Source organism: Mucor velutinosus (genome assembly GCF_035048745.1).
Source record: "Mucor velutinosus strain NIH1002 chromosome Unknown tig00001564, whole genome shotgun sequence".
Taxonomy (NCBI): Eukaryota; Fungi; Mucoromycota; class Mucoromycetes; order Mucorales; family Mucoraceae; genus Mucor; species Mucor velutinosus.
In genome coordinates this window covers 3,056,071-3,068,981 of record NW_027041906.1, presented here as the reverse complement: position 1 = coordinate 3,068,981, position 12,911 = coordinate 3,056,071, and the positions used below count along the sequence as shown (strand labels likewise).

The 12,911-nt window shown below is 40.3% G+C and overlaps 5 protein-coding genes across 5 annotated transcripts; 2 read left to right on the top strand and 3 right to left on the bottom strand.

Moving 5' to 3' along the window:
* Positions 1-33: 33 nt before the first annotated feature.
* Positions 34-1,263, bottom strand: ATC70_011289 (uncharacterized protein; the record flags this gene model as incomplete). Its single annotated transcript, XM_064830483.1, has 5 exons — positions 34-460; positions 513-676; positions 731-1,004; positions 1,064-1,169; positions 1,227-1,263. 5 exons carry the CDS (start codon positions 1,261-1,263, stop codon positions 34-36), a joined length of 1,008 nt encoding a protein of 335 aa, XP_064682985.1.
* Positions 1,264-3,965: 2,702 nt separating this feature from the next.
* ATC70_011288 (uncharacterized protein) lies at positions 3,966-4,508 on the top strand (the record flags this gene model as incomplete). The annotated part of the gene is made up of 3 exons (XM_064830482.1): positions 3,966-4,106; positions 4,161-4,337; positions 4,410-4,508. The coding sequence occupies 3 exons, from the start codon at positions 3,966-3,968 to the stop codon at positions 4,506-4,508; spliced, it is 417 nt and encodes a 138-aa protein (XP_064682984.1).
* Positions 4,509-4,798: 290 nt separating this feature from the next.
* On the bottom strand, positions 4,799-8,227 carry DBP8 (putative RNA helicase; the record flags this gene model as incomplete). The annotated part of the gene is made up of 7 exons (XM_064830481.1): positions 4,799-5,009; positions 5,065-5,303; positions 5,359-5,864; positions 5,914-6,846; positions 6,912-7,640; positions 7,697-7,853; positions 7,910-8,227. The coding sequence occupies 7 exons, from the start codon at positions 8,225-8,227 to the stop codon at positions 4,799-4,801; spliced, it is 3,093 nt and encodes a 1,030-aa protein (XP_064682983.1).
* A 1,382-nt stretch (positions 8,228-9,609) lies between these two features.
* Positions 9,610-9,867, top strand: PRM10_6 (pheromone-regulated protein prm10; the record flags this gene model as incomplete). The annotated part of the gene is made up of 1 exon (XM_064830480.1): positions 9,610-9,867. One exon carries the CDS (start codon positions 9,610-9,612, stop codon positions 9,865-9,867), a length of 258 nt encoding a protein of 85 aa, XP_064682982.1.
* Positions 9,868-12,001: 2,134 nt separating this feature from the next.
* Positions 12,002-12,691, bottom strand: PCL7_6 (cyclin-like protein interacting with PHO85; the record flags this gene model as incomplete). The annotated part of the gene is made up of 1 exon (XM_064830479.1): positions 12,002-12,691. The coding sequence occupies one exon, from the start codon at positions 12,689-12,691 to the stop codon at positions 12,002-12,004; it is 690 nt and encodes a 229-aa protein (XP_064682981.1).
* Between the last annotated feature and the right edge of the window lie 220 nt (positions 12,692-12,911).

Sequence of the window (12,911 nt, the reverse complement as noted above, 5' to 3'; positions counted from 1 at the left end):
AGATTGAAATATATACAGAAGCGTGTGTTTTTATTAAGCAGGAGGCAAGAAACTAGAGAATAGCACCACGCCAATCAACCCGTAGATAGCGAAGTAGCCTAGCACAACATTGGCCATCCATGTGTGTTTGCCCTCACAGAATCCTTTGATCCATAAATTCCCCACGTACCAATAAAGTGGTGGCACTGATGTAAAGAATCGAATAATGACTTGAATGTGCATGTTGGTTGTGGCAAATAGCAGTAGAAAAGCCCACAGGTACATGAATACAGCTAATCTGGGGCTGTAATAGCCGTCATTGGCATTGCCCTTGCTCTTCTTTATCCCCAATGTCCAGAATTCAATTGGATTATTATAGATATAAGCTTTCAATCCAGACACACTGAGAGCAATGATGGGTGCCGCAAGAACAAAATTGGGTATCTGCTTGACCTCGTAATACGACATGAATCCAACATCCCTGATAGTGAAATTCAGTATTCTATACGACCCATTGACGTCTCATGTCATACCAGTATTCCTTTTGAACAAATGAATAGATGAGTGGTATCTTGTCTGCACACCATGGTCTATCTAGCGAGCAAAACTCAGTGTATGCAAAGTATTGAAATAGAGCAAACCCGCTTGCTGTAGTCATTGTATATACAATGGACCGAACCAATCCAGTGACAAAGTTCTACTTGTAATGCATCAGTAGCGCTGTCAAATATACCACGCTTGATTTGCTTACCTTGCGACTGATCAAACGAATCCAGACCAAATCATAGAAAAAGAAGCCAGCATATACAATGGCATTGGATCTAACAGCAGATGCGATACCCCAAATCAATGCAGACTGCATGTACTTCTTTTCAATTACCCATCGCATACCAGTAAAAGTCATCAAAGCAAATATCGATTCGGTATAGAATGAGGACATGAACATAGCAGGTGGTGATAAGCAAAATGCAATAGAGGACACATAGGCTAATTGCTTGCTCTTTGGTAATACTGCTAATGTCAATCTACAGATATAATGTCATTAGTCAGGCGTGTACCCCAGCATGTACTGTAATTACTTTACTTGTATAAGGCACCTGCAGCTAATACAAATGATACATTGGCCACTGTAATGCCAGAGAGCAACAATGTGTATCTGCTGCCTAGCAGACTTTGAAGAGGCAAGAACACTACACTAGATGTCATTAGCCTTGTGCCCGCATTGCATTATATATCATATAACATACCTGTGTTTGCTAATAGTTTAGCGAGTAATGGCATCATAGGGAAGAATGCTGTCTCTTGCTCGAACACATATCCTTTCTCTGCAATATGTAAGAAATAAAGTGCATCCCAACGTAAGAACACGTTCAATACACACTTTGCTGATGCATCTAGTTGTATTTCTCCAGATGAGTCATAACTTCCAGTAAAAAAGTAGGTAGCTATTGCTAAACCGATCGTAACTAGACGAGAGATGATTGCAATAGAGTGTATTTGCTTTAACATGTCCTAAAAAACAGGTGCAATCACGAAAATCAAATTGCTGGTAGTGAATCAAGGTGTGGTGAATTAAGATGTGGTGGATTGAATATAGGCCAATGATGAAATTAGCAAATTAACTTTCCTCATAATTTTTTTTTCTCTAAAAAGCTGCTGAGCACGTTTGTTGAGTAAATGCAGTGCTTTGCTCAAGGTATCTCAATGTCTTCGCTTGAGTAAGTTTCTGCATTTTATACGGTTACCATATCAGGCACTGCTTCAATTATCAAATGGGTGATGGTGATATCATCCGTGCTGGGCTTTCAAACTAATATCATTTGATTGAATGCGAGGTTGATTCACTCTTTCTTCGTTCATTTTCCATCTTCAAAATCTCTATCCGTCTAGTATGAGCAGTTCAAAGGATACAATATCATCCAGATAATCGAGAAGGTGACTCTCATCCAGTACTCTGTTGCTAACAATTAACAATGGAAAGCAATTGAAAGCCGTTCTGCGGTGGTTCCCCTTTCCTGGCAAAACAAAGAGCTCCTCATCAAAGTTTTCGAGGTTTTTGCATGTCTCCATCAAGAACTACAGGCACAGGAAAAAGTCATCAAGGAATTGAAAATGAAACACATTGGACTAAACAAAGTCGTTGATGGAGAAAGAGTTGTTGATAGTTTACTTCAAAAATAGCTTTTGTCTTTATGCACAGTATTTAATACAGAAGACGGCATTAATGCTAGTTTGAACAGTTAATGGTATCCTTATTATTCTCTTTACTCTATACGTAACAAGCAAACGCCTGAAATCATACCCCGTTAAATGCCAACTATGATTTGCCATATCTATTCAAGCATCTTTTGTCTCGAATAAATGTGATAAACATAAAAAGAGCTATATATTACAAGACGCTCTGAGAACTTATTTGGTGTTGTTGTCTCATTATTACAGCGGATCTCGTTGGTATAATAATATATTGAAAATCACATTGCCAATGCAAAAATTGGATGTTCTCAAGCCACTCCTTCTTGTTGTATAATAACTCCATCCATATATGTACTGTATTGACTTTTTGACAATCAATATGCCTCCTATTCGAATTAGAAGTTGCATAGGCTGCAGAACTTCCCTTCCAAAAGATTTCAGTTACTAGAGATGTGATTCATGTCGTATAAATAAAAGCTATACAACCAAATTTGGCAGTTTTCAAGCCTTCATATCTTGACATATAGACCTTTCTGGGCCACTGGATTAACGCCAAACAATTGTACTTTAGTAGTAACTTCCTGACACCTTTGCTCTACTTTTTGGGGACCCAAAATACATGGCCAAAAATCGACCAAAAAGCATGAGGGGGTACCTCATGATTTTCATCAAAAATCAAACGATCGCATTTTTCACCTTGAAAATGAAGACTTCTACTATGGTATATATTGAATCAAAGTAATTCTCTCGATCCAAAGCAACCCCTGAAACCTCTTTTATGAGGCTTTCATATGCAAATTATGGTTATTTTCGCTAAAAACCTCATTTCAAATTTTACCAAATTGCTCAATAAGTTCATTCAAAACACATATTACACAAGTCCTGTATTTACTTATGACCAGCTCTATGTCGCCATCTTATTAAGAGCATCAGCAGTAGCGAATGATATGACAATTCTACCATCAGAAAGTGGAGACTGTGGTGTACGAATGCTGCATAAAACTTGAATTTTCGTTCACATCATTTCAATAATAGACTTCGTTTAATACCAATGTAAGCCAAAAGGGTGCTGAGGGAGATCCCTACTCTCCTCCTCCTGGCTCTATATAACCTTTCTTTTACTAACTAATAATTGATTGCTTAAAATCTACTTGGTATACCAAAATTTTATTATATCTGATCTAAAATGTCTTCAGTGAGAACCCGCCGATACCGAGCGTAGCGAGATAGATCAGCTAGTAAAAATTAAATATCCCAAAAATACATCATTTTTGTAGCAATCTCGATATTTGCCTTTCATACTGGCTATCCCACCCTCTCATTGAGATGGCAGCAGCAAATAACAAGCAAGCTATTGAATCAAAATGTCCCATAAACTTGACTCATCCTGTACTGGGAAGGCATTATTATCAGTAACCAGCCAAAAATCATCAAGATTTAAGTTGAGAGTATCCACTGACATGATGCTCCACCTTTTACAAATGACATTTGACAAGCCACCATATAGAGGGAGCCAATTGAACAGGACTGTTGCTAAATTTTTTTCAACTCTCAGAAGGTCCCCGAAGTCCATTACTATCAGCGTCAAGGCAACGCAAATTTTTTTTCTTCCTCTTTCGTTTCTCTACGTAAAATATCATTGTAAGTGTCATTTTTTCCAACTGTAAGAGGAGGAGTAGATAGATTTTGCCATCGAATGACGGGGGGAATCACGCGATTAAACGAGACAATAATGAGAGGAACATCATTCAACATTGGACATTGTGGACTAAATCTTACCATCGCATTAGAAAATGAGTGCCGATTTGGTCTGGGCTATCATCAAGAACAACAACTCTTTCCTCGTTAAGCGTCAACACGTTCAGTTCTCCTCTGAACCCGCTAACTTGATGAACGTCAACTCCTTCAAGTACTCTGGTCTTGCCAACTACAAGGTAAAATTTAACTATATAGAGTTGGTGGATGTGATATTCAATGGTATGAATTAGACTGTCTCTGTTCTCCCTGCTGCCCGTGGTGTCCGTGTTACCACCCGCAAGGCCAACAAGCAAAACTCCCCCAAGAAGTCCATCAACACTGTTGTCATTGCCAAGACCCGTCGTCAAACTTCCAAGTCTGTTGCTAACTTGATCGCCAAGAGCAAGTACAGACCTGATCTCCGTGCTGTAAGTGTTTATTGATGAAATTTGCGAGATGGCACCATGATGTTGACCTGTATTTGTTTTTGATCCAAATAGGCTGCCGTTGCCCGTGCTTCTGCTCTTCTTTCCACTCAACAACCCAAGAAGGTTCATGCCAAGCGTGAGTCCAAGGGTCCTCGTGCTCAAAAGAACTAAGTTTTTGCGCGTAATATACAACAGAAAATGAACTTGATGAATTCTCTTTATTTTTGCTAATAAAATCCAGGGATTTACATATGGAGTAAAATTAAGTAGTGTATTTATTCTGTGCCTGATGAAAGAAGCAGAAATAATAGTAGTTGTATTAGTGTTTAATGTGGCTTGTTGCCATGTAGTAAAGCGGGGTTCTTGTGTAAATGTAAAAAGTAAATTAAGATATGTACGATGGTAGTGAGTATTAGGGATGAAGGGGGAGTCGAATGGAAAGGAGGAAGTGAAGATCTAGTTTATGAGTGCTTCTTACTGCCAGGCATGAGGTGGTCCATCAAATAATGAAACGACACTCTTCCATAATGCGAGTCTTGAAAATGAAGAAACAAGAACCACACCACTAGATGATTTGTCGAAAAATAGATCCAATGTGTATACTTGATGCCATACAGAAAGGCGTAGATAACAATATAGTACATGATTACATATGTTACGACACTCCAAAATCTAAACACAATGAATATCAGTGTTCCAAAGACAATAGCCTACCAACACACGCTACCTGTTCTTTTGACGTGGTAACATCTTGTGGTTGCCTGTCAAAATTTCGATGTATATCATAAAGGGTGCAATAGCCATGACACTATGATCGGATGAGAAGGGCACAAACCAATGCACTGATATGTTTCTGATCCAAACCAGCAGAATGGGCAGATTGAACGGCAACAGTGTAAAGAATAGTAATAATATCGAAAACATGAAATTGTAGCGATTGGATCTTTGATCATCCGAGCGATTTGGCTGTAAGAAGCAAGTTAGCAAAAATAACGCGTTTGACATTGTTATTGAGCATTACCGAAACCTTTGATCTGACAAGTGCTCTAACACAGGTAACTATATGAACGAGAAAGGCAACTACAAACACAAACTGGTAAGGTATGAATGTGGCTACCAGTAAGAACAAGATCAAGGTTGTCACAGCCCGTCTCTGAAACTGCTGCTGCCTCGTTTCGTGGCTGCGAGAGGGCCAACTAGTCAATCCACATTGCTTTGATAAGAAGGCTGATGCATGAGCAGCGATACGAAGGGCGCCATCTACTATCAGCCATAGCAAACTCACCACGCCCACGCTCATGGCCAAACCAGCGAGCGGTATCCACCAAAAGAAGCCATCTGTATTTCCAGTCATGATATCCTGCCAAGAGAGCTTGGATGAAGGCAAATACCACAGATCGTCGAATGTGTAGTGCGTAGACGGCGATGTGCATTGTGCAATACTGCAGAGGGCCACACACATCATCACCAAAGGAAACGATCGCTGAAAGCAGAAGGATAATCCCTGGCCAAAATGGGGATAGATACCTATCAAAGTATAAGGGCATGCTTGTGCGGTTTGTAATGAAAAACTTACCTGTGTCGTTATAGCATTTGATTTGAGCAGCAAACACCAGCATGACAGTGATAAAAGAGAACGTAGCCAGCATAATGCCATTACGAAAGCCTAGTCTTCCCGCACTGCCGTACCAGTCAATGGAAAGGTCCAGCTGCAATGGTTCAGGACATGTAGGATCCATCCACAGCTGAAATGAGAGGCCGTTTTGATCGATATCACGTGAATTGCTGACAATGGATGCAAATGCAGTGCGGCCATGGATAGAGACGTCTGTTTCTGCTTGATTGTTATCTGCTAGATTGACATAAAACTTGGATTCATGCATGGTAGAGATGGACTGTCTAAGGAACGGTGCAAAGTGAGTAGGGTAGTTGCGGCAGTGTGGTCTGGACACCTTTAAATGGTATGCCAAGATGGGGCTTTCTATGGATGGAATGCGGATGCTAGTAAATAGGCCAGGGCCAGTCTTGACATGCACGCCTTCCAGCGCGATGGACAGCATGGATTGTCGAATCACTTGACTGTGCGTGCTCTTTTTGAAGGGCTCTACCACCAAGAATCCGCCACGCTGACCTCCCTTGTCAATGATCGCCAAATAAGAGTAGGCGCCCATTTCTCTGAACTCAACGCTTGCGAATGAAAACGTATTACCAGAAAATGGGGACACGTCGTTCTGCGTTGAAGCAGGGATAGGCACAGCGATTGGGTTTGTAGATCGACAAGCAACACGTGTTGCATTGCTAACGTATCCGTCCACCTTGGAGCACAGCATCAATTCAAACCTGCCGCTGTATCCGATGGCACTGTCAGACAAGATGGAAAATGCATCCGCATTGGCTACTGTGGGCAGCAGTATGATGTTGGCTGCGGGCTCCTGGCCAATGACCCATCTCTCGCCTGGCTTTAGAAAGAGACCCTCGTTTGGCTGAAGGTTGTAAAACGTGAGGTTACCTAAACAAAATAGTTGAGTTGTGCTTCATCTTTGTGCGACACTGCTGGGTTCAATCAACACCTACCTAGCTCCACATCCGAACCATCTCCTTTACGGTCCTCAAGGCCACTCAGAAAGGCATGTCGCATGATCTGCATACGGTCTTCCAAGGGCTTTGTCTGTGTTCCTCGTCTGACATCTACCAAGTCTAGCAATGTCTTTGATACAACTTTGACTAACTGGTTGCACGTCAAAATTGAAACATGATCTGCCCCTGTCCAAACATGCGGTACGGCTGTTGAGAAGACGGTAAATCCGTGCGTTGCTGGAACAATCGAACCCATATTAGTAGAGTCACTGCATACAGTATTATCCAGTGTGCCTCCTGCCATGGAAATAATCGAAATATCCCGAAGAGACACATGTGGTGGAGGCGGGTATTTGTGGCTGTCGTCCACTTGCTGATCGTGGTGCGAGAACCCTTCCTGCCAAAAGTGATTGATGTCGTCGTATAGCTGTGATATTTGCCAGTCAAATGGCACTGGCGGCAGCATGTGGGGTGTAGACATGGTGATGATGGTGTTGATGGTGCCGTGCTGGTAGTTGCTCATGGTGAACATGGTGCGAGCCACGATGCCACCCATCGAGTGGCCGATGATGATAACGGATGTTGGGTCTGGAAGCTTGGTCTCTGCGTCGTATTTTCGAGTCTGTGGGTACAATTTGAGAATATAGTCTATAGCGTCGTTCAAATATTCTGCTTGCTCTAATATTGATTGTCCATGTAGCGCTGAAAATTCCTCATGAAAATCCACTATAGCTATGTAAGTCAGCCTGCTCAGCCTGTGGCATCTCCCTGTGCTGCTTTACCTGTAAAAAAGTCCAGGTTACGGACGCCTTGCTGCCATTTCTCAGCATCATGGACATAGTTTCTATAGTAATAAAATGCGGATTCTGCTGCCAAGGATCTGACTTGTTTATAGCTGCCAGCGTGTCCATGAATGAAGAGGACTGGCACGCCAGTTGGCTGTGGAAGAAAGTGTGAGCATCCAAGCCAAATCCCTCTTCTATCCATTGTCTTACTTGATCAGAAAAGTCCACTCCTTTCTCTCGATACAGATACAAGCCGTATTTTCCTGCAAACCGAGTCATTTCGCTATCAAAATTAGTTTGCTTGATATATTCTGGTCGCATGTAGCTGGTTTGACATCCAGAAACGTCTCTTTGATGATGCTGGAATGAGTCCAGCATAATGTAGATGGAAGCCAAACTGAACAATATCAGAGCAGTTAGCAGTAGTTTGCTTGTCGTCCTGATTCGGTACAGTCGTGGTAGTGATGCACGATTCATGGTAGTTGGTGAGGAGGGCGGTGACGGTGAGGAACCGGGCGAAGAGGACATGATTAGATTGTTGCGTTGCTTTGTATCAAAATAGTGGTCATCCGCTGCGTCTATCCGTAGCTGAGGGTGCGATTTCTCTGTTTTTATACAAGAATTACTAGTTTTCTCTAGCAGATTGGTATCGTTCATATATAATTAAAGAGAAAGCAACCCAAATTAATTGGGTATTCATTTAATTATCAGGCAAAGCTTGACCTCTAGGTGACTCTTTTTCTCATGCTACAAAAGACATGTCAAATGCTTATGGTCTAGTAGGAAACAATCTTTCAAGTTTTTGTGAGTAATTTGGATAGATGGACGGTTGTAGTATTGGTGCTGTTATAGGTGTCTCATTACAAGAGGTTTAAATGATATGGATGCTCAGGAAACTGTGATACATGTTACATTTAGAGGTTTCCATCATTGTCATCATTTTTGAAAGAGTATTCAATGGAAGCTGCTTGCTGGTGATGCTGTAATTACACGAAGCTCTCTTCTAATTGATTCTTTACGCAAACTCCCAAAAGAGCCGTTGCAAATGCACAGATCATCCAAAATTCCACCTCTTACAAATGTCGTACCGTATTAAATGACTGATAAAATCCACAATGATACCATTCCTGACGTCTACAAAGGAAGATTCATGTCTTTGAGTTTTGTACAATGTATAGGTCCTTTGATACAGGTCTGATGATATGAATGCTAGCTTAGAAATAGCCTCAAATCCTTGGTAACTGAAGTGGGGCCCTCTTGTTATATTGTTTGAGATGAGCCAGGCAACTTTCATGGCGCTGCTCGCCTAGTATATTCAGGAACACTTGTCTGGGTTGATAAAACCTGACCAGAAACAATTATGAGATGTAGTAGCACAAAGTAGTTCCACATGGGGATTGCCCCTGCTCTTCTAATGTCAGACACGTTCCTATCACTGTCAGCATTGCCAGAAAGACTGGCTGGTAATTCAAAATACAGATGCAAATGACATTGCCCCCCTTAGCAAGACGCAATACTCTTATCAAACATCATTTGCCATTGAGAGCCAAGTATTTTTCATGATGAAAACTCAATGTGCACATGGCATCAATTGCAAATGACGAATTGATTTACTGAAACGACGATAGAAAACAGCCCAAATAGTAGCGTATCACCACAGCTTACAAACAGAATTCTGCAACTATTGTTTATACGTGAAATACGGATTATTTATGATGTTTTAAGATGATTTTTTATATTTGCCTTTTGAAAAAGAATTCTCCCATTGGATAAGCAACGACACAAACTTATCAAGAAGGGTCTTTTTTTTAGTGTGTTTTTTTTTGCAAGCATCCAGATTTATACCTATATATACCACTATGAAAAATTTTCCCCTTTTTCTTTTCTCTCAGGATATACTATAGCTAAAAATGTCACAACCACAAAGAGGAGGTGTACCTAATTACATGGACAATGTCATGTCAAGATTTGGCCATCACTTGTCTCCAAATCAACGAACATTTATATCAGAATCAATGGTGCCTACTTTGCAATCAGCAAAACCAGGCAGCTATGAATTGCCCTACGAAGCTTCCTCAGCAGCCATTATACAACCTCACATTCATTCAGCTGGTACCACCAATAAAGTAATCAATTCATATGACGCTTCTGTAGACATGAAAACCTAGAGCACACCTATACCTTTGTCATATGGACATTTTATCATTATTTATATACAAATCAATGAATATACTACATTTCATTCATTATCTCATTCCCGAATAAACTGCAAGAATATCTCTGTACTGATCGCTTTCTACATTTTGTGCAAGACAACAAACCTTTGCTTGATCATATTCTGAACATCTACATTTGTAGGTGTTGCAATCTAGCTTGAGGATCCTTGACTCAGGCTATTGATCTCGCTTTGATCATTTGATGTATGATGCAATAGCTGCTAATGTTGCAAATACCAAGTGAAATATTTGCTGCCTTGAAGAACATATGGCCCATAAATGTAGTCCAGGACGTTCATGTTACCAAATTACTGAAGATGGCTTTCAGATGTGAAATGAATATATATTCAATAGGTGTATCGCATAACCATATCCCACCTCAACAGCATACAATACGACTTTGATGGCTTCTTTAGTAGTTTATTCTTCCAATGCTATCGCCTTAAGTCTGTGATAAGTTTGTACAGAAACTCCTTGAGAAACTGTGGCAACCACTTCAATTTGTAGGGGTATTTCGATAGCACTACCCTTTCAATCAGACACTATCGACAGCTTGTTCAAAGATCTGAGTAAGACATTTATTTGTTTATGAATTTTCAGTATAGAAGCTCAAATTTGTCACAAACATCATCATAACATAATAAATCTTCAGTCCCTAGACACTTTTACAACCCTCATATGGAAACTGAATTTTCAGGCATCTGTCAGGCCTGGCTCGTATATGATTAATGATTTTACAATCAATCAACAAAAACCACTTTAATTTTGCCATCTTTCCTCTGTTCAATGCTGTCAATAACACTTTCCTTGAACGACGACCCGAAGCCTCAGAGATTTCCCTATTTACTGAAGACATGTTATGCAGCCCATGAATCGTCAATGTCCAGACTAACGTTATTAAATATAGAATTTAAAAAACTAGCATAATAAACGGTAGTATTATGGCTTGCCACCTACTTTCCATACGCTTCAAGAGCATCTATTACTGTATAGCCTTATGAAAAGGGCATTGAGTTTGTCAGCCAGCCCCACCAGTCAAAAATAATTCAAACGCAGATTCATAGGTTGTTCCAGATTGGCTAAATCTTGATAGTTTTCGACTCGATTGAACTATTCTTGCAGATGCGACTAAGTAAAATATGATTATCATCTTAAGCTTCTTTATGCTTTACTGGAGTGCTTTTCAAGGCGCATTCAATGGTACCAAATAAGAAAGATGTTTTGAATAAACTTATCAAGTAATCTACAAAAATATGAAAAGAGGTTTTTGGCCAAAAAGCCGAAATTTTACATAGCAAGGTCCCACAACGATGATTTCAGCGGTTACGTTAGATTGATAGAAACGTTTTGATTCAAGATATACCATAGTAAAAGTTTTCATTATCAAGGTCAAAAACGCGAATGTTTGATTTCTGATGAAAACCATGAGGGATACCTCATGCTTTTTGGTCGTTTTTTGCTCATGATTTTTTAGTCCCCAAAAAGTTGAGCAAAGATGTCAGAAAGTAACTGCCAGATGAGAGCAACCGTTTGATGCTATTCTGACAACTTAAAACAGCATTGAACGCGAGAAAACGCGGCTCAAATGCACTCAGGTTTTGCTGTATCAGGGAGACTATGGATTGAAAAGAGGAAATACCAGTATGCTGCTTGCCCGTATAGAAGTAGCTACGTGTATATGGATGTAGAGCATCATATAAGAATCAGATCCACAGATAATATAAAGGGGTTTTATGTGTAAGTGGTGGGTCAAATTGAAAGTAGCAGTATTTTGATAAGATACGCAAGAGCAATCAATAGCACGAACTGCCGCTACGTATGTTGACCCTCACCAAGGCGAAGCGAAGGTAGAGAATCATCCGAAGCATAGACTTATATGGTTAGTGATTTTGTATCAATCAACAATCAGGGTTCTTCTAACATTTTAGCTATATTAATTTTGTGATATTAGCCAAAGGCTCGTGTTGATAATGAATGTATGTAAAATATTTAATGAAATATAGTATATAGCATTAACAGTATGTAATCAAGAGCATATAGGCCGTTTGTACCCGTACGTTATGTGAAATGATAGCAAGTGACACTCTTACATGGCAGCAACATGGCGATATCTTGCGTGAAGATTACTTTCTTGTTGTGGCTGTGGCTGTTGCTGCAATCTTGGCTGCAGCCACTTTTTTAATAACGCTCCTGATAGCGATGTTGAGTTTTTGGAAGTGGCAGTGATGATGGATGTAAATGAACATTGTGATTTAGAGCGACGAAGAAAGATTTGCTGCTGCTGTTGTTGCTGCTGCTGTTGATAATCATGAACCCGATTGCGTTTGCTTTTGTACTCTGAAAATTGCTGTCGCATTTGATCTTCCAGACACAATAGAGCTCTTTCGATACCCACAATATGAGACGCATGTATCTTGGCATCATTGGCTTCTTTATCAATCTGCTGATGCTTCTTTCTCTTCTTGAGATCCCAGTCGGAAAATTCTCTCTCTACCATATCGCACACACAATGGATCTGTTCATGTTCTTTTGCTGTGACCCAGACATCTGATTCTACCAACTGGTTTAGTTTGTCGTGGACCTTGGCGACTTCTGTTACAGCTTTGGCAAGGTGATTTCTAATTCTGAAGAGGCCCCGCTCATGTTGCTGCACTCGTTTCTGCTGTTCTTGCAGTAGTTTCAGACGGTGCTCTCTCATCTTTCGTAGCTCGAGATAGTGTTCATATAGTATACAGGCCTGCTGCTGTTTTGATGATGGTAATGTTGGCGTGTTCATGATCAATAAAAGAGACAAGGAGGAGAGAAAGAAAGAGAGAGAGGATCATTATATCCACATCCATGATGACACTCATGATTTATATCAATTTTTCTATAATGACAAGTTAAGCTACAAACTTGCTGTTTGTTTGGTAAATGTAATTTCCTCTTTCTTGGTTGCTACTGCTTTACTGCTATGAAAGAGGAGACAATGAAGCACTGCCTGATGTCAATCAAAC